This window comes from Hypomesus transpacificus, chromosome 9 (genome assembly GCF_021917145.1).
Source record: "Hypomesus transpacificus isolate Combined female chromosome 9, fHypTra1, whole genome shotgun sequence".
Taxonomy (NCBI): domain Eukaryota; kingdom Metazoa; phylum Chordata; class Actinopteri; order Osmeriformes; family Osmeridae; genus Hypomesus; species Hypomesus transpacificus.
The window spans coordinates 1,871,667-1,897,104 of NC_061068.1; the positions used below are offsets into that span (position 1 = coordinate 1,871,667).

General features: G+C 41.4%; 3 protein-coding genes and 1 long non-coding RNA gene across 5 annotated transcripts; 3 read left to right on the forward strand and 1 right to left on the reverse strand.

The window, feature by feature from the left end:
• The first annotated feature begins 120 nt into the window (after positions 1 to 120).
• LOC124471023 lies at positions 121 to 1,724 on the forward strand. The gene is made up of 4 exons (XR_006956481.1): positions 121 to 294; positions 491 to 597; positions 713 to 818; positions 908 to 1,724. It is a non-coding gene; the product is annotated as an uncharacterized LOC124471023 (long non-coding RNA).
• Positions 1,725 to 2,536: 812 nt separating this feature from the next.
• Positions 2,537 to 5,118, forward strand: si:dkeyp-67f1.2 (uncharacterized protein LOC556106 homolog). 2 transcript variants are annotated; one of them, XM_047025185.1, is made up of 9 exons: positions 2,537 to 2,686; positions 2,765 to 2,872; positions 3,437 to 3,466; positions 3,561 to 3,684; positions 3,894 to 3,952; positions 4,310 to 4,360; positions 4,441 to 4,525; positions 4,615 to 4,741; positions 4,845 to 5,118. In XM_047025185.1, the coding sequence occupies exons 1-9, from the start codon at positions 2,674 to 2,676 to the stop codon at positions 4,929 to 4,931; spliced, it is 684 nt and encodes a 227-aa protein (XP_046881141.1). In that variant the 5' UTR covers positions 2,537 to 2,673; the 3' UTR covers positions 4,932 to 5,118. The 2 variants fall into 2 exon arrangements, with proteins under 2 accessions (XP_046881141.1, XP_046881142.1); XM_047025186.1 differs by lacking the exon at positions 3,437 to 3,466 and having other exon boundaries at positions 2,538 to 2,686.
• A 581-nt stretch (positions 5,119 to 5,699) lies between these two features.
• On the forward strand, positions 5,700 to 10,662 carry LOC124471258 (protein FAM107B). Its single transcript, XM_047025678.1, has 5 exons — positions 5,700 to 6,043; positions 7,861 to 7,918; positions 8,818 to 9,043; positions 9,543 to 9,696; positions 9,951 to 10,662. The coding sequence occupies exons 1-5, from the start codon at positions 6,014 to 6,016 to the stop codon at positions 10,065 to 10,067; spliced, it is 585 nt and encodes a 194-aa protein (XP_046881634.1). The 5' UTR covers positions 5,700 to 6,013; the 3' UTR covers positions 10,068 to 10,662.
• A 2,327-nt stretch (positions 10,663 to 12,989) lies between these two features.
• On the reverse strand, positions 12,990 to 24,965 carry camk1a (calcium/calmodulin-dependent protein kinase Ia). Its single transcript, XM_047025285.1, has 12 exons — positions 24,898 to 24,965; positions 23,949 to 24,067; positions 16,627 to 16,758; positions 15,496 to 15,570; positions 15,248 to 15,386; positions 14,971 to 15,097; positions 14,549 to 14,624; positions 14,347 to 14,459; positions 14,036 to 14,114; positions 13,846 to 13,933; positions 13,544 to 13,709; positions 12,990 to 13,300 (listed from the first exon to the last, which is right to left on the reverse strand). Exons 2-12 carry the CDS (start codon positions 24,035 to 24,037, stop codon positions 13,197 to 13,199), a joined length of 1,188 nt encoding a protein of 395 aa, XP_046881241.1. The 5' UTR covers positions 24,038 to 24,067; positions 24,898 to 24,965; the 3' UTR covers positions 12,990 to 13,196.
• Between the last annotated feature and the right edge of the window lie 473 nt (positions 24,966 to 25,438).

Sequence of the window (25,438 nt, forward strand, 5' to 3'; positions counted from 1 at the left end):
CAAAAGTGCAATGAACAATCGCAGAAGGATCGACTGAAGCTAAGACTCGGTTACAAATGTAATTTCACCCAATCAGAAAGGCCGTTCTTTTCCATGCTGGCTTCTGTCACTACAGGTAAGTCAAACCAGGAAGTAAACAACGAGTACTCAAAAAAGGCCCAACTCCTCTTACTCGAGGTAGCAACATTTTGTGAGACATCCAAGTCATCATGCAAGATTGACTTCAGCTATAAAACGATAAAATTGGATTCCAAAGTGCAGGCGGGTACTGTCAGGAAAATGTCAACCGAACAGGTGTTACACTCTAGCTAGTTGTGGCGTTTGATTGTAATGTCAAGGCAACTGTGCCAACAATACTTTTCGTTGAGCTTGTATTGGTCTATTAAGCGCCGAAACATGTTAACATGAAGAAATGTGAAAGTCTGCCTATGTAGCGTAGGCCCACTGTTAAGTGAAATGAACACTCACTGTATGATTTACCTTTCTAAAGCCAGGACAAAGACTTCATCCTGGGATCATTGCATCTGTGATATTTGTTTCATTGGTTGCAATTATCGCTGCAGTATTGATTATCAGAAAGTACTGCTTTCCACGCAGGTAATCCAAATGAAATTAGTGACCTAAAATCTAATACATTTAGGACTGTATTTGTTTAATCTGTACTTCAGTTATGAATTGAGTAAGCTAATGTTATGTTCCCATGTGTTGTCAGTGAGGCATCATATAGATATTCAGTGCTGATGCGGATGGAAAATGAGGGGCCAGTCGGGACAGATGCTGATAAGGGGCTCCACACAGTGGGAGAAGAGTCAGATGAGGTGAGGGTTTACTACTACCGTACTTTCACATATGTCTCATTGTAATGCAATGTATTTTTGGAGGCTTATATCCATGTACCTTTCAACAGGACCTTTTGGAGTAAATCTTTAGGCCACGGCATTGATGGAATGACATGGAAATAGTCCGATGTTTTATTTTTGTTGCATGGACTTTTATTTTTACCTCCCTCTTCTGTATGCATTGTATTTTACTATAGCATTTCTGTCTTCTGTACTTAGGGGGGGGGGGGGGGGTTATACGTTATAATACATAAAATATAAATGTTAAATATGATTAACATGATAATTAAACATTTTGTTTTGTACAGTTTGTCAGTTGTGGGCTAGCAACTCAGAATCTGATGAAACTTTACATTTGACCAAAGACCATGTGCAATGGATTATGTAATTTGAAATTGTTTTACACTTAGAGCAACTGTAGCCTTTTTCCTCAAAGATGCCTACAAAGTTCAAGCCCTATCCTGACTCCTGTTGATGTTTTCTATGGACCATTCACTATAACTTCTGATTAGGAATTAGATCAATTGAGACATCAGGGTTAGCTGTCCATATAGAAGTTATAGCTACAGTCTGAATTCTTTCCACTTTCCTAGCGTGGTCTGTTGTGTTACTGATCTCTGGGTAAACCCAATATTTTTCTGAAATGATTTTAGAAAAATATTATCAAGTGTTATTTGCATATCATGTGACATTGTGTCCTTTGATATTTACGACAAACTACAAAAATGGTTTGTGGTTTTAGTGTTTTTTATTGTGGACTACACTTACCTATATTCTTAAAACAAAAATACATTGTTAACTTTTATATTTTTCTATATGTATAGTTGTGTTTTATGTTTTCTGCACTTAAAAACTTTGACAAACAATAAATATCATGCTGCTGAAGTAATTTTGTTTGTGTGTGATTGTGAATGTGAAGCTTTCTTCAGTACCAGTAAATACAGTAAGGAGGACATCTACTGGGCTATTAAAGTATCACAAGTTACCTGAGTAGACGCTTACCCTTTATTTTACATACACCATGAATTAGTCTTCACACGTAATGAAAGCGTCTGTGGCAAACAATTTACTGATGAAAGTTTAAATAACGTGTGCATTATCTAAAGAGTAACCCTAATGTGCAATGCACATTACATGTGTTGACAGAATTTACCAGAAGTACTGTAGCTGACCTACCTTGTAGTTGGTGATCTTCCTGAGCTTCTGTCTGGAGACGGTTCAGGCAGATCACCAACTACAAGCCCAGAGCCCCCCACACCATTAATGACTCGCCTGACCAAACGCCCTGAACGAGTTCTACTTTCGATTTAAAAGACATTTGGACTATCCTGACCTATATCTACCCACCCTAGAGCCCCCCCCCCCCCTTACCATAGAGACGATTATCTCCATTCAGGAAAAATAAGTTTACAGATTGTTCAATAGTGAGAACCCTCGCAAAGCAGCTACTATTTATGCAGCACTAAAGTGTATTGATAACAATAGAATGAGTCAGATATTTGTGCTCGCATACTGCTGTGTGAGGTGTTCTATTTGAACACCAGAGGACAGTAAAGACTATGGTAAATACCTGGCCTGAACAAGCTCATCATTCAGGTCAAACCCATATCCTTCACAGTAGGATACACCACACATGTTATGACTGAAGTCTGAAACCTGTTTTGTTTATTGGGCGTGGACAAACTGTATCCTGCTCTTGCAGTGGCCTAACAGGATGGCTGGAACTTTCAAGATTAGGGTGTGTTTTTCATAGCACAAGGTAATAGAAGGGTGCAGACGTACTTTGTCAGTAAATGACATTGCAAACCTCACAGTAGGTCATCTAATCGTCAAGATGAGATTGCGAGGTGAGATCACCATGTTTGATATAATAAACTTTTAGGATGTAATTAGTGTGTCTGTAATATGTGTCTCATGGTTTACAGATCTTGTATATGGTGTTGCTGTCATCTTCGTCACCCTCCTGGTATGGCGAATCTCTGTCAACTCTTCCCACATACATGAGAGAGCAAGGGACATTCAACACATTTTCAGTAAGCTTGAATTTTCAGTTATTATTGTTCAAGTTCAAGTATTTTATTGTCAGATGCACAGGGTCAGACTGGGCACTGAAATTCTTAGGACAAGACAACGCAAAGCAACTTGGAATAACATGACATAAGTACTCGGAACAAGTTTACACCTATAACAAGTTAACATATAATATAATAAACCTCCAAAATATAAAAAAGAACAAACAATAGAGTATACTAAACCTATAATACATATAATTTCCTATACTAACTTAGAGAAAAGTAGGGTACCATTACTGCAATATGGTTGATTGTGCAACCAGTAGCTAAAGTGACAGTGTGTAAAGTGACTAGTGTGAGTGTGTCGACAGTGTATCAATATCCATATCAGTGTTCATTCAGAAGCCTGATGGCCCTTGGGAAGAAACAGTTGTCTAGTCTGCGTGTGCGAGACCGAATGCTTCGGTATCGCCTGCCAGAAGGCAACAGGGTTAAAGGACGGAAGGATGGGTGGTAACAGTCTCAGTCTTGTCCTTGTCCTGCTTCACTGTTCGGCTGTAATTTCATTGTGATTTTCATGTTCAGGTGTTCATAAGATAACCAAGGTCTCTACCAGTGAGTGTGCATATTTGTTATTTATGCATTGTTTATTTATATTCATGTGGAAAGGACAGTCATTTCATTTATTTTCCACTGTGTTATATATCAGCTACACCTGCAGCCTACCCGAAATGCAAGCTTTCCAAGGTCTGTCCCATCGACCATTTTGCATTTCACATCAAAAGTGGAGCAGCTGATGTTGTCGGGCCACAGATCTGTTTTGAGGGTAAAATGTGTGTGTCTTCATAATAATAAGGATACATTTATCTGTATAATTAGGTATATAAGGTAAATAGTTGTGTTTGTATAATAGAATGTGACCCCTTTCTATATATATATGTACAATTACACCAAATATATCACTTGCCGATAAAGGTGGAACATTTGATGCTAATTTGTTGCTAATTATGTTTACTTTATCTTCCTGGTCTTTTCTTCATAGTGTGATGAGTGGCGTGATTAACAATGTGGGACCTGGGCTTAACATAGTGGTGGTGAATGGTAAATATACATCATCTTATATGCATGCATATGTACTCACATACATACACAAACCTTCCCACTCAGCCTGTACGCACAGAACAAAGCACAATTGCTTGGTGAAAAACTGTCAAACATTTCACACAACAGGGGGGTATTCCAGAAAGCAGGTTATGCATTGTAACCAGGTAAGTTAACCCACCAGCTGATTCAGAATGTTACAGCAACCTACTGGCAATTTTGCTACAATGCTGGGTGTCAGCTGGGGAGTAAACTTACCTGGGTATGTCACATAATCTGGTTTCTGGAATACCCCCCAGACTGAAAATTCAATGTCCAATTCAATTCATGTTATTTTACGTTAATCGATTTATCTAGGTGAGAATGGGACTGTTGAGAAGGTTTCCTACCTTAATATGATCGTTGGAAGTAAGTAAAAGTAAAAAATAGCTATAACAATTCTTAGCAATTTAAATAGCTCTTATTTGTACATAATGCCTTTTTTTAAGAACCTGAAGATATCCTGGCATACTTGAAAGATATTAAGCCTGGAATGATTGTTTTGGTGGCGTCATTTGATGATATGACAACAAAGTATGTAAAATTAAATAGAAACTTTCAATTTGTCACTATAACTTTTTATAACTTTACAGTACACAACTGGTCAATTCTCCTCTCTCCAGGTTGACAGACGAAATGAGGGAAATATTTGATGTACTTGGGAGCACCATGATCAAGTCTATTAAACACAGAGATAGCTGGGTCTTTGCTGGGGGTGCTGGAACAAATGAGAAAAGTCCATTTGAAAAGGTAGGCCCCCATGTTTTTATTTACCCACTATCTTCATGGAGTCTGTGAGTGTGTCTAATTACTGTCTATAACTGTACAGCATGATTTGTCTCTCACTGGTCAGGTTGCTGTAAGTGATCTGAAGAGCAACGTATATGAGAGCTGGCCAGAGGTTGTTGAGATTGGAGGCTGCTTTCCCAGGAAGATCTGACACACTGAAATCCCAGAGGAACACAGAGGGCATTTGAGGCATCTATTACTGAGGTGGAATAGATATTTTGAAGGATCCCTCCAAAGAGTTTGAACTTGAATTGAAAAATAGCTTTTCGCTGTACTATTTAGCAAAATGTTCCCCACAACGTGTTATCATGAGAATATGTATAATAAAATAATTTATAAAGTAAATCATCAATCCTTGATTTATATCAATACATTATTTGTTATTGTTTATTAAGTTTAAGCATGTGTATGTGAAGATGGGGGGGACTTAGAGAGATTTCGTCTGGAACAACGCTGCCTTGTGATTCTTTTGTAGCCAGATGATGATGAAGAATATCTTGATCGACCAAATGTATCTTTGGCCGATCAACCTGCCTTGGGCTGGTAACTGCGTTTGGTTAATGCTTCATAGCTTCTCCTCAGTGAACTTGATTGTACCAAAGATGGTTGTAAATCCCTGACTGCTTTTTTGGAGGAGCCTGGAGACCCTCTCTGCTCAGAGCTGTGATCTTCCCAACCTGCTGCTCCATCACCATCGATTAGTCTAATCTGCCTTGGGCCCCTCTTAAGCCCCTGCAAATGTGGGAACACTTGTTACACATGAACAGGTGGTCAAGAGGGCTCTTTTATGTTATTCCACTTATCTCCAACCTCTTTCTCTTCTTTTTTCTCCTCTCCCTCTCTTCATCTCTTATCCTCTCAAACTCTTATCCCCTTCACCCCAGTATAATTATCTCCTTTTCTTTTTTTCCCACCTCCTCTCCACTTCTCTCAACCATCCACCTGTTGTTTTCACGCTTAGGGCTCTTTCATGCTGGGTTAGGGTTAGTCATGCTGTTGGCTGGAAACAAGAACAACTTTGGATTTGTTTCAGTTGTCTGTTGTTTTCAGGGTTAATGTGTGGAAGGCCCAGACAGAGGGCCCTGTAAGATCCTGATGTCCCACATTAGAGGAGTGTACTGTAGCACTGTCATTGGCTCTGGAGGGCTGCATTCCGTTATCTTTTCTCTCAACTGTGAGAGTTGTCAAACTTTTCTGCTCCTCTTACTCTGGTTACGGCTCTAAACTCCGCCTATGGTCATGGGAGTCACCTATGGAAAGAAGGTGAGACTTTTGTTCCTTTCACATTCATTCATTTGCTTTTTGATGTGCACTTCTGTGACAACTCTTAGTTCTTAGCTTATACATAGCTAAGATTCATTTAAATTGTTAGTTGACTTTAGGTGACGCACAATTTATTATTGTGCATTTTATTAAATTGTTCTAATTCTTCATTATACATATGTTTAATAAGTATAGTAGCTCATATCGGTTTGGACCATTTGTTTATTACGTTATGTAGTGTATATGTTAACCTATATTACATAATATAGGTTTGTATGGGCTTTAGGGGTTGTCAAGGCAAGCAGGACCAAATCATTCCAACATAGTACCTGTACTTCAATTTGACTACTGTCAAATTAACTTAAAAACTCTTAGTTCATGTGGTGAGATCGCAACTTTGTGCAGCAGTGACATGCATGATAACATGGTGGAAAGGCTCTCAAATATGAAAACCAGTGTTGGATGAATAATAAAAGGAAAAAGGTCAAAAGTGAAAGAAAATGTAAAAACTGTTAGATTCAACATACGTTGGTACAAATTGACAATTGTTACAAATTGAGTTTACTTTCAAATTTGGCTGATGAGTTATGTTTCTGGTGGTTTGATATGTGTGGGTATGTTAACTGTCAAAAAATAAAGAGCCGCAAACATAACACAAAATAAGTAGCTCTACATGTTTGCCAGAGTGGTCAAACTAAAACAATCAGGATTGATGAAGCATCCTTCTTTCGTCCATCCTGTTCTGGTTCAGACAAACAGTTAGTCAGTTTGACAGTGGTAAAATATTATGATATTCTGACAGCAATAGCAAGATAAGGTATTGTTTGTTAGATGTCATAACAGGAGAACATGCCTCGCAGTTTAATGTGTTTACCCTTTCATGTCACATTAATGACTCCCCACACAGCTACTCACATCTACTCAGAGAGATTAGCCAATCAGCAGGAATTCCACTTCATTAACGAAAGAGCAGCCGGCAAAGATGCTATTAGGCTAGCTCAAGGTGATTAAACACAACACTCTCCCTTCATTAACTAGCATTTCAGTATGACCCTGACTACTGTAACAGCTTCAGACCAAAGTTAGATCATAACATTATTATGACCCATAATGACTTAGTCTTGAATGCCATTACACTAGCCAACAGCTAGATTTAATTTCTTTATGCTGCATTATTAAACAGAATGAGCTGTCTTGATGCAACAAATGCTTAGATAATGGTTGCATTAAAAACCAGATGCACACAAGATTTGAAGTTAAACTCTCTTTTTAGTTTATTTGCCTAGTCCAACCACTGCACTGACATGTTACTCTGAGAGCATATTGTAGTTCTTAATTGGTGGAAGAGAGTTCTAGGTACCCCAGATTGCAGTGATGGAGTTGTACAGTAGGGGTATAACTGTTGTTTGTAGCAACCGAGCATTAATGAGGTGGCAGCCCTCCAGTCAGCTAGTGAGGCCTCTCGGTCTACTGAAGATACAGGGCTGCAGTTGGCCCTGTTCTGTCTTTATTACAATACAGCCTTGTGCTCCTTCAACCCTGATCTCACACAAAGAACTGTTGTTGAATTAGCTGGCAGTTTTTGAGAGAAACATGCCATGTCAATATTTATAATAAACATTCTAAAATCATTCATATGTACTATTGTAGTTTTACAAAAACATTTGAGATGTTACATTGGCAACATCTTGTCCCTATTCCGATAAGGAATTCATTTTGCCATGTGGTTACTGTGAGTTGGAGCTAAACTGGTGAGTTATGACTTGACATGATAACCTTTACAGTCTCTCAGCTCATGTTCTCTTACCTATTAACAGAGAGAACATAATCCCCAGCACGCATCTACAGGAAGTAGGACACACGTGAAAGGACCAGGTAGGAAAATAATCAGGGATCTAAGATCAAATAAAGCACAATGTGCAAAGAATATCTTCTGTTGTCTTTTGCATCTCATCCTTGAAGATGGTTTGAACTAGGTTTCTGAAATGTTGTTGGGAATAAACCCCACCCATGTTACTGTATGTGTGGTTGTGCAAATAAGGCCAGTGATTTTGTGGGAGGAAACCAATAGTCATGTGTGTCACTCATGACTATTGTCACTTTCCCTCGGTCTAAGAAAGACCAATCCTGATCGTCTGCTAAACGGTCAGTCTGGTTTGTCAGAGGTGGTTGTCAGGAGACAGGGTCATATGTTTTAACTTTATTGTGCCCAGGACCATCCTATCTTTATCAGTATTCCTTTTTGCTTGACTACTATTTTTGGATTAAATGTTTTACGAATATTCCCTTGTATCCTTTGCCCATGGATTCAAAAGGGCCATACATAGTAGTGGTATTGTGTAACTTGACCTCTCCTTTCTTATACGTTTGTGAAAATAATGGTTTTATGTTTTCCTGGAGCTGATCTCAAGAACCCCGTCTGCTTCACTAAAAGCGAATTATGACAATTATTTCATTTATGCAATAAATATTATACTGATTAGCAAGTATTGTGCTGTTTTACTTAATGATATATACTTCACAGTCCATGATATTGGCACAAGGTATTTGTGCACTGACACTTACTAACTGAATCAGGGGGGTATTCCAGAAAGCAGGTTATGCAACATAACCGGGTAAATTAACCCAACAGCTGATTCACAATGTTGCAGCAACCTACTGGCAATGTTGCTACAACGCTGGGTGTCAGCTGGGGAGTTAACTTACCTTGGTGTGTCGCATAACCTGCTTTCTGGAATACCCCCCAGTTCATACATGTTGTGTGTGTCGCTCAGTCCACTGTGGCCTGCAGAGGGAGGAGGATGGACAACAAGGTGGAGAAGACCTGGGCCTGACTCAGGAACCGGTGGTCCTGGCAGGTGACATGCAGACACTTCCTTCACAGCCAGATGACCAGGAAGAGAGCAGTGATCTCATCATTCCCAAAAAACTAATCAACCCTGTCAAAGTGTCCAAGAATCATCAGGAGCTTCATAAGGAATTAAAAATGACATATAAGAAGTAAGCACACGGTTTGTTTTACAATTCTAGTGGGGACCAACAATTCACTCCCATTCAAAACACCCTGTTATGTCTAACCCCTAATCCTAAAACCAACCTTAGCCCTTAATGTAATTCTAACCCCTAGAAAAAAACATTTGAAGGTGTGAGAACCCACTAGGTCCATTATTCTCAGTTTATGATCTTTTTGGGACTTGGGTCCTCTATAAGGGTAGTTAAACAGGACCACACCTACACATAATCCTACTCGAGTTTCAAGTTTTATTGTCAGGTGCACAGAACAACACAAGGTCAGAAATTCTTGGGATAAGACAATGGAAGCAACCTAGGATAACATAACATATAAGTACTAAGAACATAGATTTGATACACATAATGACCTATACTAACCTTATAGACCTATACTAGCCTAAAACAAGACCTATACTAGCCTAAGCCATACACACATAGACACAAACACCGAAAAGGCCTGACTCTGACCATTCACATTCTCTATCAGAGCTGTGTGTCCAGAGGGGAAGCCAGAGCTCCAACGTGTCCTGGAGAAGAGGAACTGGGAGCAAGGGAGGAAACAGAAGAGAGAAGAGGAAGCAAAGAGAAACACGTCCCCTTTTCACCAGGAACTGCTCAAGAGGCAACAGAGGCTGGAGGAGGTAAAATGGACCAAGCCGTCCGTCACTTCTAGCTCTGGTAGAGCATTAATCTCATCCATTTAGCTCTGAGTGCTCAATTCATACAAAAGATATCAGTGTTAGGAGCCTGAGTCACGTAGACTATGGCAAGGTCAGCCATTTTTGTACTGTATATGTTCATGAATGAGACCATACCATTTGCTATATTACATGGCTAGCTTCAACACAGTGCAACTTTTCAGTATCTCAGGTCTGACTCCAGTTTTTCCTCCCAGCTGGAGAGAGAACTAGATCTGCAGCAGAATGGGCAAGACAGTTCACCTGAGTTCGTCAGGGTCAGAGAGAGCCTGAGAAGAACCACGATACTGGACGTTGGAGAGAAGAAGGTCTAAAAGGAAGGAACTTACTTTTGTGCATTCAACTGAAATAATAGGTCAAGCTAGTCTTTGGGACCTATGGATAGAGGGTGTGGCTGTAGGTGGATGTCTGCAGTTTGGCAGGTTCACCGTGTGTGTGTGAGAGGGCGTGGTGCAGAACAGTACCTCCCTAAGAAAACACGGGATTCAACTTCCACTCCATAGAGACAAACCTGTACTTGTTATTTAAACCATGGAAGGTTGTCAATTATACATGTGGTGAATGAATGTAATAAAAGTGTAGAGAACTTACTGTAGGAGAGAAAGGGATGATAGAAGTTTCCTTCTTGTGAGTCTTTAGTCTTCTGAATCATCATATATATTTTTTTTCATTTATCAGATAAAAGTCTCATCTATATATGTGTTTTTTTGTTTGGCATTTTACTTATTGAATTCACCCTATTTACAAGGACATGCACCATTCACTGCCTTTTACTTGTTCAAGACCATTTACTCTGTTATATGTTTCCCTGTTCTGAATCCCTCTGTGTAAAATTAACTGTGCAACTTTAATGAATTTGGAATTCAAAATGACATTTTTTAAATGTACACATTTATAGTTTTCTCAATGTGTGTATACTATGAGACGGTGTAAATGTTTCATAGTATAACTACAACAGTATTTACCAAATGGTTTCCCAAACATTAAACATACACTGTGCTGTATTTATTGATTTACAACCTCACCTTGGCCCAAAACATCCAAACTCATTTTAACATCAGATAGTTTTTCACTTCCAAATTAATTTCAAAATCCAAAGACCCTGAGTGTGTGAGCAAGCGTACAAGCTGAGAAAAAGGACAGAACACACAATGCATAGACAAGGAAGTTGTATTTTATTTCCCGCAATCAGATCTCTGTGGGTACAAATCATGAACATGTTAATCAATAACCCATGATGCATTGCATCCATACATTTGAGCTCAAAACAGCTTTTACAAAAAAGGATATACAATATATATACCTATATATATAATATACACATTTCTTTATGCATGTAGATGTCTTGTAATGAGTAACATTTGCTTCTTACTTATAACAACCAAGGACAAACTAAAATCAAGGAAAAGTTGAAAAGAAGCTAATCTCTAAAGACATAAAAACAGCCAGATCATTAAAGTCATCAACCGTGAATAGTGTATCTTACATTTAACATGAAGCCCTTCACACACAATTTGCATATTTCCCTCCACTGCAGTCAAAGTCCATTTGATTGCCATCTTTGCATCCACAATGGATTTTGACCATACACATTTTGAGGCCATATGGCAACATCAAAGTAACTAGCCTACAGTGGTTAATTCATAACTCAAAGTTACTTCAAATTCAGCAGAAGAAAAATCTATAGGTCATCCCAATGGCACTCAAGAAACAGTATTGCATCAACAACTTTTAGCACATGCTTGACATATTGATGTATCAATTGTAATTTGTGCCACTGTGCCTTAATAGGTAATCAATTTACATCCCAAAAATCACTACATTGTTTACCAAGTCCAATCTTATCATTCTTTGGATTTGTGTGGTGTCAGAAACACAGCACAGCCAGGCTAAGTGTTGTTAGTTAGCCCCTAGATGCTAACAGACTGGGAAAACTATAACTAGCAGCAGTGCAGCTTGGGCTTCAGTCATCCAACGCTATGTGCTGTGCTCGCGTGTGTGTGCTTATGTGTGTTATGAACTGTTACAACAGCTTATACAGTACCAGGGTGGGTTAGGGAAAAGTGGGTTGAGACAGACTACCAAAGAAACAAAACTACAAAGAACTCACCCTTACAAAAAACATATTAGGTTTCCTCTAAACAAACATCAAACAGAAGATTAGTGTCAGGGGATCACTAGGGTGGAGCTGTGACCCTTGTAGTCAACGCAGAGGTTATAGTACAGTTCAGACTGTGCTGTACTTACAACTTTACTTCTGGTGTTTCTCACTTCACATTATAATATTTCAGAATTACGGAACAGCATTTTCAATACAACAGAGTTATAATAATCATGTGTGTTTATACGTATATGTTGATCTTCATTCATGTAAACATATTTAACCAGGTCATGCAAACAGTAGACCAAAACTTCTTCCACAAGAGGTGTACAGAACAGAGCAGACAGAGTGCCCAGACTGAGATCCCTTCCACTCTACGCCAGAAAGGGTGGGGTTAGACTAATGATTGACAGGAGACGTGCTCAATCAAGGGCATACAGTGCTGTACACAAAGAGGCTTCAGTCAGAACACTGCAGATAGAAATGTTACAGGCTTGAATTGTCCTCCCCGTGAAGCCCTAGATATCACCTTGTCAACATGCCCCAATTCCCAGGGAGAGTCCCAACTAGCAGGGAGAATAGGAGTTACGTCTGGTTTGGTGTTGCCACAGGGATCTCAGTTTAAACCTCTGAAATCAGAACAGCCATAAGATAGAGATGTCTCCCTTTGATATCCATACATTTCACATTTCATTCCAACTGATGCATGCAGTTTCCCCAGGCCACAACCGTTGTTCAAAGACCCAGTCTGAGCCAGAATATAGAGTCCAGGCTATCCTCTCAATCCTAGACCTTTAAGTTCCTACCATACAGAAGACAACAGAGGGACGACGCTGCTGATAATGTGTGAGAAAAATGGATTAACATGGATAAAGACTTACAGCCACATGAGGTGAGAATGGGGGATTTCTGGGGAAAAGTCTGACAAAATGACCACAGCAGTTTACCCGCTGTTTCCCCTGATGATACATACAGATATTATATCTATATACATATCATACAGATATGCTGCATAATAAGTGTAGTCAGGAGCAGAAGATTAAGATAAATATCTGTGGTTTGATGGAGAGTATTTTAGGGCTGAACTTCATTGTGTGTAAATCCCTCTGCTCCCTACTTCCACACTCGGTCTTGACTCTGCAACCCCTGAGCCCTGCTAAAGCTAAGAGATGGCTCTGGACAAGGCACTCAAAGTTTCCCTGCACCCAAACCGTGACCTGCTCAGGATCTCCCCCTAGTGGACCCTGCCTGATACTACTCTGCATTCTTGGTCAGACTGGGCGGATGGGCTCTGGTGGCTCCATGGAAACGTATCACCATGGCGACGGGGGGAAGGTTGTGCTCAGACGCGGCTGGCAGGTCTGCAGCAATAGGTGCAGCTCCTCAGACTGTCCCGGTCAGCACTGCCCTCCGCACTCCCACGACGACCATCCTCACAGTGAGATACTGGAGGGGAGAGGAGACGAGAGGGGATGACAGCCAGAGGCTCCACACATGAGAGAGAGAGAGAGAGAGAGAGAGAGAGAGAGAGAGAGAGAGAGAGAGAGAGAGAGAGAGAGAGAGAGAGAGAGAGAGAGAGAGAGAGAGAGATAGAGAGAGAGAGAGGAAGAATGATGTGATGGGTAGCTAAACGTTATGGCGAGGAGACAATGAGGACTCTTTGGGGTTCAGCCTTGACTGCTCACTTACAGCTCTCCTCCTCCTCATTCCCCTCCTCCTCCTCCTCCTCCTCCTCCTCTGGGAGCAGATGGCTGTGGCAGGGGCTGGTGGGAGTGATCTGACTGGGCCCCTCCAGGCTGGTCCCCAGCTGCAGCCTCCGCATGTGTCTCACCACCGCTGTGGCATTAAACGCTTGCTGTTTGGAGACACACACAGGAATGGTTGAGAGGGAAACGCGAGGTGAACAACAAATACACATTTGATTGAATTCATCTGTGCACTCATCTATCACCACCAAGCTTCCATCCAACCAGTGGATCACCAACACTCACCTTCCATTTACTTTTAGCAAAGTTCTTCTTGATTTGTGCACTAACAGACTCGTGGATATTCTTATCCAAAGCGGTGTCTCCACAGATCCTGCGAGGCAGAGATAAGGAGTTTAGGGTGAGATGTGATGTGTGAAGTGTAGGGCACACTAGTGTTGGAGAGTGTATTCAGAGCGATGGAAGCTGACAGTACCAGGGGTGCAGGAGGGCCTGTTCACAGGTGTATCTCTTTGAGTGGTCCTTCTCCATCAGATGACAGATAAAGTCTTTGGCTGAAATCAGAAGATTGTCTTAAACCGTGATTGAACACTGCCTCATCAGAAGACACCACCTCTAATACATTACAGTATGACTCATTGTACCATTTAATGACTCATTTAATGACAGTGTAGCAATACATGGGGGTGAAATACCCATTTGTGTAAGGTAGTGTTATGGTTCATGTGAGCTGTAGAAGACCATGTAACAACAGGAGAGGATTAGTGTGGTGAATGAGGAAGATACCTGAATCAGAGATGTCATCCCAGTATGGAGAGTCAAACTCGTACTCCGCTTTCAAAATCTGCTCAAAAAGCTTGGCATCATTCTCGTCGTAAAACGGAGGGTATCCACATAATCTGGAAGAGTTCAAGAAACATTTCCTCACAACAAACTCAGGTACACGTGTGGTATCTGCTCAACCACCTAACTGGAAGGAATAACTTACAATATGTAGGAGATAACCCCTATGGACCAACAGTCTACTGCTTTGCTGTAAGGTTTCTGAGCCAACACCTCAGGAGCTGAAAAAGAACACACACAACATCAATTCTGAGAGAGGGAAATGACAAAGTAGACAGACTGAGTCAGCAGAAGAGGGAATGAGACATAAATGACCCTCTCAATCATCTCTGTGAGCTCTGCTTGCTTACATCAAACAGAGAGGGGGGAAAGCACTTCTAAAGCACCTACAGTCTAAACAATGGCACTCGAGGAGGATTGAGCTCTTCAAACACAGCGCAAAGTGGGATATTAGCTGACTATAACCACATGCTTCACAGAAGGTTGTGGGCTCATCAAACAGAAAGCTCGAGCGCTAGCGATGAGAGACATGGAGAGACCGGACTACACATGCACCGTTCCTCTTACCCACATAGCCAGGGGTCCCACAGGCTGTGGACATGACACTGCCAGACCCCTCGATCTTCGACAGACCAAAGTCACTGATCATGATCTTGGAGTCCTCGTCCATGCTGTAGTACAGCAGGTTCTCAGGCTACCAGGAGAAGAATGGGGAAAAGATGGAAAGGCAGGTATGGTAAAGACATATCTAAAGGACAATCAATGAAGTCGATTCTCATTCAAAACAGTACTGTGTTGCAGCTTTTAGAATGTTGTGTAGAAGTTTATTAGGGCCATAAAATACCTTCAAGTCTCTGTGGACAATACCCATGTCATGGAGGTATTTAACTGCATCCAGTATCTGGCGGATTAGTTTGCTAGCGTCCCTCTCTGTGTAGAAGCCCTTCTCTACAATTCGGTCAAACAGCTCCCCACCAGATACACTAAGCAAGAGGAGTTACAAAACAAACAGTCACTCTGGCTTTGTTTATCACCATACAACAACACTACAGGATGTTGGGGAGAAATCAGAGAAGAAGAAAACGCCCTCACAGCTGCATGACCAGGTACAGATGGGAGGTGCTCTCAAATATGTCCTCCAGTGAGACGATGTTGGTATGTTTGATTCTGAGAAGACAGAGCCACAAGGAGGACAATATATAAATATTGTTATGCATCATGCATCCACAAATGTCCCCATTCCAATTCCCTTTCTCCCATTATTGCTGCATGGTTATTGCATCAGATGGCTGAACTTTTGGATCTCTGCCCACTCTGACACAGGCTGGAGAGTTGATACACAGTGCCACGATGAATCCAATTATCAAATTTGCCAATTAGGGAGTGAACTCAAAGGACTTTGGTACATGTAAAAAAACGAAAAAAGTAAACAGGCATTGGTTATTAAGCCAGGGTAGTCCATTTGGGCAGAAGTCTATAGTTGCTTCTGAACAGCCATGTTCAGAACATGTCAACCCACATCAGTGGAACTAGACGTCCTTGGTTTTGTCTCGGTGCCTGTGTATGTCTGGGTGTCACATTAAGAGTGTGTCACCCTCTATTATTTATTTATTTATCTCCCACTCATCACTTCCTGATCTATCTTCTCTTTTCCGTCTTTTCCGTCTCTTTTATGTCTGTCTGTCTGTCTATCTATCTATCTATTTGTCTGTATAATTGTCTTTCTCTCTTACTCTCTCTTCTTCAAACCCCTCACTAACCCTTTTCTCTCATCTCCCTTTGGTATATTTCTTCCATACCCCGTTCTTTCAGTCAACCACCCCCCCTCCACCCCATCCCCCCTGTCTCTTCCTCTTCCTTCACCACACTGCTGCAGGGAACTCCACACCATCTCCGCCTCTGAGTGTGCTGTTGCCCTAGCAACAGGGACACTAAAAATAGGTCTATCTTCTTTACTACCGACATTTCCGGTGCAAAATCCCACTGTTTCTACTGACAGACACCATGCATTTAGTCGCACACTCTATTGACCTCCGAGTCGAATGCTCCATGTTCTCTTTTGTTACTCTCTCTTTTAGTCAAGCTCCTTCCTCCTATTCTGCGCCTACTGATTGCATCTACTGAATACATGCCATGCTCACAATCATTGGAGAATGCCTTTCATTTTAGATCTTGCAGAGAAGGACTGATCTACAGGAGTGTGAGTGTACTGGAGGGACCCACCTGTGCAGGACAGCAATCTCATTCTCAATGTTGTTCTCCTTGCCCTCCAGGGCTTTCTTGGGGATGCACTTGATGGCCACCAGCCTCTGGGTCCTCTTCTCCTCTGCTAGGACCACCTCAGAGAACGCCCCTCTGGAGGAGGAAGAAAAACACAGAAGATGGGTCAGAAAGCTGGTACAACTTCAAGAAGTTCACTTATGCACTTCTTTTAAAATTCCGTGGAATACCGCCTAAGGAGAAAATGTTCCATACATTGTTGGTGTCTTCACAGCTACATGTAGTTGTGTTATAACGTGTGTGCGTGTGTGTGTGTGTGTGTGTGTGTGTGTGTGTGTGTGTGTGTGTGTGTGTGTGTGTGTGTGTGTGTGTGTGTGTGAAGAAAAAAAAAGACTAAATGTGTGCATGGAAAAGAGAGAGGAAGAGAGGGAGAGACCAGACTAGTGCAGGTTATGATCTGTTTTACTTTTCCCCTCACAAAAACGTATTAATAGCATGCAGCTCTTAGGCACCTTTGTGTAAGTATTTGTGTGTGTGGTGTAGGAATGAGTCACTACAAGGTATAAATAGAGACTAAAACTATCTACAAATATCCAAATACCTTACAAGCTGTGATAGAATTTAGGAAAAACGTAGATATAAATGATATTGTTAGAGTTGTGTAATAGCTTGTCGTGTAAAAGTAAATGTGTCTGCATTTATCATACGCATGTGTATGCGCATGTTTAAATACATGTATCTCTGTGTCTCCATTCTCCATTCACATGGGGGGTAGATTGGTCTGTTAGTGTTAGAGTGTTCTATCGATGAATTATTCAGTGCAGACTGTTGACATTACTGTAGATCCTCTCAAGGTTTGTGGTTTAAAGTGGAAGAAGGGGGAACCAAACAACAGAGCTATCGCAAACATCACAATTATAAGACAAATATCCATGTTGATCTATTGTACACATAAATGTTGCTGTTTTTGTGTTGCATGAAGAAACAAGTTGGTGTTTACCAAGAAGCCACTCCCCCCTGAGAGGACTGTGCTGTAGAAAAGACTCCCACTTAGATATAGAGCTATAGTTCTTAGCCTGACGCTCTGTTTAGGTTAATGCTAGGGCTTGGGACCAGGGCTGGATCTTGGACTGGGCCCAGGTCTGGACTGGGATTGAAAAACGTCCTGGGATTTTGAAACGTAGACCAGCCCACGACTGTGTATTATTATTATTTTGCATGATGTCACGGTTGTTTAACCGGCCGTTAGGGAAATCTCCCGATTCTCCAGACGGCCAGTCCGACCCTGACTGAGGCCAAGCCTAAGGCAGGAGCTTTCACTTTTAAGCTACATATGATAATATATATCTTAGACCGCATAACCAAGTGAACAGATATGAATACAACTTTGTTTTCCATTGCATTTAAATGTAAGAAGTCAAAGTGAATCCTCCCTTCTCTATTGGACTGTCTACCAGGGCCCCTTTTGTTCAACGAACCAGTCTAGCAGAAAGGTTTGCATGGTTAGACTGATTTTCAAGGATGGGATCAAATCTCACGCATTTTTCGTTCAGCTTAACTGCATTTTAAATTTGCCCTAAAACAAAAATCACATAAAACTGCACTTGTCATCGACCCTCCCCCAAAATCGTTTTAGACTGCACCGTTTACAGTAACTGTTAACTGATGTTTCATCACAAGGGCACAAACCCTCAACAAAGTATCTTCTAAAAATCCATAGGATCTAATGGAGCCAGAAATAAAGAAGACCAAATGGATTTGCTAAACATGGAGGAGGAACTGTCGTAGTGATGTCAGTTTCACTAAAGGCAGCTAAACATGGAGGAGGAAGTGTCGTAGTGATGTCAGTTTCACTAAAGGCAGCTAAACATGGAGGAGGAAGTGTCGTAGAGATGTCAGTTCACTAGAGGCAAAGGAAACAGACTCAGATGTGCGTCATCATAAAACTTGTGGTTTTGTGTGTGTTTTGCTGTGTGTGTGTTTAGCCATGTGTGGAGGAGGGGGAGTGGATGGATGGATGGATGGGGGGCAGTGCAGTGAAGCAGAGTGTAATTAGGCATCCTGTTGCTCATTTCCCCTCAGAGCCAGTGGAGCAGTGTGGGGGTGGGGTCTCTGTAGGTTTGGACTAGAGCCAGGAGCCTTGTAGGAGGAGCCTCTCACTGGGATTGACACTGAGACGCCTGTAAGGCTCTGTGTGTACGCAACTGCACTAGTGGACAAGTGTGTGTTTGTGTGTGTTTGTGTGCGTGTGAGAGAGATGGGGTTAGTGAAGCTACACATTGTTACACAGAGACATAGAGAGAAATGAGGAAAGCAAGAGATCAAGAAACAGAGACACAGTGAGGTGAAAGAGATGCGCCTCAAAGCCTGAGCTCTGGGAATTCTTTGTCTCTGCAGACGATTGATAGTTAGGAGGAGTTACTCTACCCCAAAGAAACCAACACTACATGCTGCCGCCCTTCTGTAGGAAATAGTATACAAACAATATAATCTAAACACATAGGCACTTACATACGTACACACACAAATGCTTACTATCTGTTAAACAAGATATGATACTCTCAGCTGTCCAGATGGCCAAACTACACAGAGATATCTGGATATCACAGTGTCTCATTATTCAGAATCTTGTGGAAGCTTGGCTTATTTCTTGCACGTGGGTTATGGTTTCATAACAGAATCAGGCACATGCGATGACACACACATTTCTGCCAGAATACGAATACATTCACACAGCTTAGAAAAAGAGGGGGATGCCTCAAAAACATTGCAACTTACTACTTACTAATTTAATTTTTGAACATAAAAATTCCATCACTGACTAAAAAGCTTCTTAAATAAAAAATCCATGGTTGGCAAGTTACTATAAATGCATGTATCACCAATATGTTGACCTAAATACCACCAGACCATGTATCACATCATCCACCATAAATGCTTAGCGCTAAAATTGGAATATGGCTTAAAATACCATGAGTAAATTCAAAACAAATATCCTTTATGCCTTGGCACATCATTTCCACAGACAGAAAGAAGAGGAGGGCAGCGCAGAAGAGTGTCAGAGCAGAGGAGTGGAGAAATGAGAGGAAAGACTGCAGTGACACTTAGAGGGAGAAGCAGAGGAGACAAGTCACTGCATTGAGGGAGAAGCAGAGGAGACAAGTCACTGCATTGAGGGAGAAGCAGAGGAGACAAGTCACTGCATTGACACTTGGAAGGAGAAGCAGAGGAGACAAGTCACTGCATTGACAGTTAGAAGGAGAAGCAGAGGAGACAAGTCACTGCATTGAGGGAGAAGCAGAGGAGACAAGTCACTGCATTGACACTTGGAAGGAGAAGCAGAGGAGACAAGTCACTGCATTGACACTTAGAAGGAGAAGCAGAGGAGACAAGTCACTGCATTGAGGGAGAAGCAGAGGAGACAAGTCACTGCATTGACACTTAGAGGGAGAAGGAGAGGAGACAAGTCACTGCATTGAGGGAGAAGCAGAGGAGACAAGTCACTGCATTGAGGGAGAAGCAGAGGAGACAAGTCACTGCATTGAGGGAGAAGCAGAGGAGACAAGTCACTGCATTGACACTTAGAGGGAGAAGCAGAGGAGACAAGTCACTGCATTGAGGGAGAAGCAGAGGAGACAAGTCACTGTATTGAGGGAGAAGCAGAGGAGACAAGTCACTGCATTGACACTTAGAGGGAGAAGCAGAGGAGACAAGTCACTGCATTGAGGGAGAAGCAGAGGAGACAAGTCACTGCATTGAGGGAGAAGCAGAGGAGACAAGTCACTGCATTGAGGGAGAAGCAGAGGAGACAAGTCACTGCATTGAGGGAGAAGCAGAGGAGACAAGTCACTGCATTGACACTTAGAAGGAGAAGCAGAGGAGACAAGTCACTGCATTGAGGGAGAAGCAGAGGAGACAAGTCACTGCATTGACACTTATAGGGAGAAGCAGAGGCGACAAGTCACTGCATTGAGGGAGAAGCAGAGGAGACAAGTCACTGCATTGAGGGAGAAGCAGAGGAGACAAGTCACTAAATTGACACTTAGAGGGAGAAGCAGAGGAGACAAGTCACTGCATTGAGGGAGAAACAGAGGAGACAAGTCACTGCATTGACACGCAGAGGGAGAACCAGAGCGTGACAGGGACAGAGAGAGCCTGGAAGATGCGGCTGCATCGTACTTTAATGTTAACATGGGTATAGATGTCAGTGCTATCATTCATTGCAGTTTAACTGTAGCGACCATCCAGTCCTGCTGTAGTAGTGTCTTCTGGGTGCGGGGGATCCATTTATGACGCGCTGTACAGAACCAATGTCCAGACGGAAATGCGTTCGTTTGGGGTGTTCCCGTTTATTAAATATAAAAGCAATAAAAACAGTATGACCTCCCGTGACCCTGGCCTCCCGTACAATGGTGCCCGTGACCTTATATAGCCTTTGACCCGCCTCCGCCACCTATGGCTGAGCCGAACATAGGTCACCTGTGCCCAAACATAAACCAATCACCACAAACCACACCCAAATGAAACAAGACCTATTAACCCCATAGGTGAACAATAATGGCTCCTACTTTAACTGTACGCAAAACAATATATTTTATTTAAACAAATCAGTAAACAAATCCTATAAACAAAACAATATGGTATATAAACTGGTGCATATATTGGGTTTGAATCAGATAACAGTCAACCAGTTTAGCGATCCCTTTTCAGGCTTAGTTATTAGTGAACATTTTATTACAAATTCACTTCAGAAAGTGAGCCATGATAATGGACAGGTTAGTAAAAATGTGTCAGGAGCTTTCACCATTCTCACAATGTAGTGTGAGTGTGCCTGTTGTAAGATGCCATTCAATACATCTCTCTCCTACTGATGGATGTTTGCTGAGGTAACAAATATGACACATTATGGCCATTTTTTGCTGAGAGCCAGTGCCATCAATCAGGCCGGGGAGCGTCTTAGTACAGTGCCCATCACAGTCTCTGACGTTTAACATAGCGGAGGGCCGCAGCCATCCATCAGCTTATTGAGTTCATGTGATTTAGAAGCCCCCAAGCCTGCAAACTACCCTAGCCTGACAAAACACAACTCCACCTACACCCCGTCCTTCGTGACTTCCCAATGAATCTTCATATGCATGTGTTTGTGTGTATGTTTATGTGTGTGTGTGTGTGTGGGGAGGGGGTGAGATAGAGAGAGAGAGAGAGAGAGAGAGAGGGTGCATTCTGAGCAGGAATAATACTAAATGACTTAATAGTCATATCAATGTGGATAAAGCTAAACAGAGACGAGGCTGACAACTCTCGCCCCCTCCCTTGCTTCCTCCTCACAGCCTCCAGGAGGCAGGGGGACGCGAGGCCCAAGTCGCTAGACGAACACTGGCAGGAGGTTTTGAGTCAACAGTGGGGATCTCAGTGTGCGTTACACAATCATCTGCCAAAAAATAAACTTCTGTCTCCATAGTGACTGTGAAGTATCCATATGGAAACTCACTCGAGCTGTAGTCCAGGCAACCAGCAATGACCTCAGAGGGTAGTTAGACGGGCCTGTCTATTAGGCCTTGACTATGCTGATGGAATAAAAGTAAAACAAGGAGAACATATAAATGACCCTGAAAGACGTCACTGACTGAGTTGTCATGCCGACAACAGTGTCGATAAACACTGTCACTTGTCCATTTCTGTTCTAAATCTGAGAACTCTTCTCCTGGTATCCCTTCTTCAAACATTCCCCAACCCCCAGCTTAATCATTTTCTAGGTAAGATGCACAGTGTGTGTAAACTGCATAGTCTTTGAAGAGAAACAATTCTGTGTAGCATTGTGCCATAATTCCTTATGCAATGCTAGGCCATGTAAACACATCGTAACTCCATGCAGTTCTGCACGGCCATCCCTCCTTTTCCCCAGAGGCTGAATAACACAGAGCAAAGCAGACAAACCCACAACACTGCAGCAAGTCTCACACAGGTCCTCTACAAATCAGCTTCAACCACTGCTGTCTTTTTACTTCAGTTCACTTTCATTTAGAGGTGTCTGAAATCCTTCCATGTATCAATTCAACTTAAATGTCAGATGGTCAATTCTAATTAGACATAATGTCAATGACAAAATGGAATACATTTTAACTGATCAATAACTATTTCAATAAAACTATTCAAAATCAACACAAAAGCAGGAAAATGTGGAACGGCAAACAACCTTCTACAAGGACAGGTAGTAGTACTGAAGTAAACTCGGAACAGAAGAGAGATGTCAGGATTAACGGCCCTGAATATAATATTCTGACATAAATCAATTAACTTCACATGTTGAAATTCCTGGTGGATAAAGCTATTCTGTAATCTTCTCTCCGAACGTAAGAAGCTTTCCGTCAACACATTAATTCTCATCCAGGACAAGCTAGTGGTAAAGAGGAAATATTGCTACAAGGTTTTCACCAAATACAGGGACATGCTATTCTTATACTCACACTTTAAATCCCAGTTATATAACGTTTTAATTTATCTCAATTTTTATCACACCCATATTTTATCAGACTCAAAAACTCTGTATTGAACGTTATTGATCCTGAAAAAAATCTGTCATACATCATACTGTTACAGTACCTTACCCTTTAGCTACACATCAGGTTGGACACTCTTACTTTGCGGGGTCCGTTGACCACCATCAGGCATACAGTCAGCACTATTTCATCCTCCAAACTCTGAAGTGTGGCTAAGTAGCAGCACAATTTATCAGTGGCTCAGAGCTCCCCCACTCAAGAGGAACACGGTGTGATTCGCAGCTGCAGAGCTCCAAGAAACACATTTCAGGGAACAGTCCAACATTGAACATGGGGTCCCTTGACCATGATGTTGAGATGAATAGTGTTCTACTGTAGTGGTCCAATCAAAAACCTGGTCCATTGATGACCAAGAGAGTGTAGTAAATGTAAAAAGAAAAAATCAAGATGAAAAGGATTTTGTTTCTGAGCCCAGTGTCAATAGTAAACTGTAACATGAAACTGTGCTGAGACAGACAAGTCACAAACATGAAGAACAGAAAGAAGACACAAGCAAAACACAGACAGACAGACAGACAGACAGACAGACAGACAGACAGACAGACAGACAGACAGACAGACAGACAGACAGACAGACAGACAGACAGACAGACAGACAGACAGACAGACAGACAGACAGAAAATGGACACACAAAAAGACATACCGACAGATGCATTGACAAAAGGACATACACACACCATGGCAATCGGACCAAAAGACCAATTTAAAAACATACTGCTGCGATTTTAGAGTATCACGTTATTATTTTTGTAATGCCTACTTACGTTCCCAGTACTTCTTTGAAGTCATAGTTTTCTTTGATGTCTGATGTCTTCTTTTTCCATCCATTTCCATCCTCTCCAAGGGGCATCATGTAAGGTCAATCTGATCAGAGACAGGCTAACTGTTCAGATGCAGAGAACAGATTGAAGTGGTTTAGAGGTGCAGCAATCACAATGTGAATTCAAACACGTCAGGCAAAGTTTGTGAGAAAAAGAAATATAGCCAACGACAATTACACACTACTAATTAATAATATGGAACATCACAAAATGAGTCAGAGGAACTCAGAGGTATAGAATGGTGTCCCTAAGGGTCCATCTGTGGTAACAATTAAAATGGACCATTTAAACAACTCTCCAGAGTTGCTTGCTTGTGGTCCATTTATTCAAACTCACAAGGGTCAAATAACTAATTGATTACCTCTTGCGGATTTAGGCCTGGCATTAACAAATAACCAGCAGAACGAAAGATAATGGGTGGGAGGTTCATCAAGCTTTACTTTGGTAATTGCAAAAAGACAATCACTGTTACATAAATGTGTCTCTCACCAATTAGATTATTACATAAGTGTATTTGTACAGGGTAAAGCATACATTATGATCTTTTATTTTAGAATACTGTTTAACATGCGAATCTGTCAGCAACATTGTGGAGAGACACATTTTTCTATTTCAAGAATAGGCGGCTTGACAAACGCATGCTTACTATAATGATCAGATCAGATACCGTTTTGTGTGTATGTGGTGTGTATGTGATGTGTATGTGTGTGTGTTTCAACGTTCAAGGGTACATGCATCTTTTGGTTGTAGCCTCAACACAGAATTGTATAATACCGGACATACAGATGCTGCAAAGCAAGCCCACAGAGAAAATGTATTGTGATGATGTTTAGAATTTTTTTTAACCTCATGCTGTCCAAATATCGCTTCCAATATCATATAAATAGCATACCTTGATGCCGGAGCTGCTCCTTCTTGCTCTCCGTGTGCGGTGTGGTTCTGCGCTGCACCAGTTCAGATCTGACTTGTCTCCTGACGTCAAGAAGCATTGGCCGCAGCTATACTGTACGCGCTCAACGCAGCATACCAGTGTGAACATTTGGGAAAATATCACTTTATCAACTCTACTGCTGTGCAGATGCTGTGCTCATATGACTGTATTTGTTTATTACATGCCTAGGAACACACTATCGTTAAACAAAGAATATAATTTAGGCCTAGTCATTTTGTTGTAAACAACATTTGTTGAAAACATATTTCAATTTAAAATTTAGGACGCTGATCATGTGTACATAGAACGTGTGAAAAGTAAATTGGGAGCTGTGCTTTAAGTAAACCATTAAGGATTTATTCATAATATAATGTTTTAAATGTAATCCTATCATTAAACAATGCAATGCGTAGAGTGTGTAATAGGAAGATTCCATAATTTAGGACAGTGATAGTAAACTAAAACCATCGAGGTTGTAAAAATTAATCCATAAACCGCAACC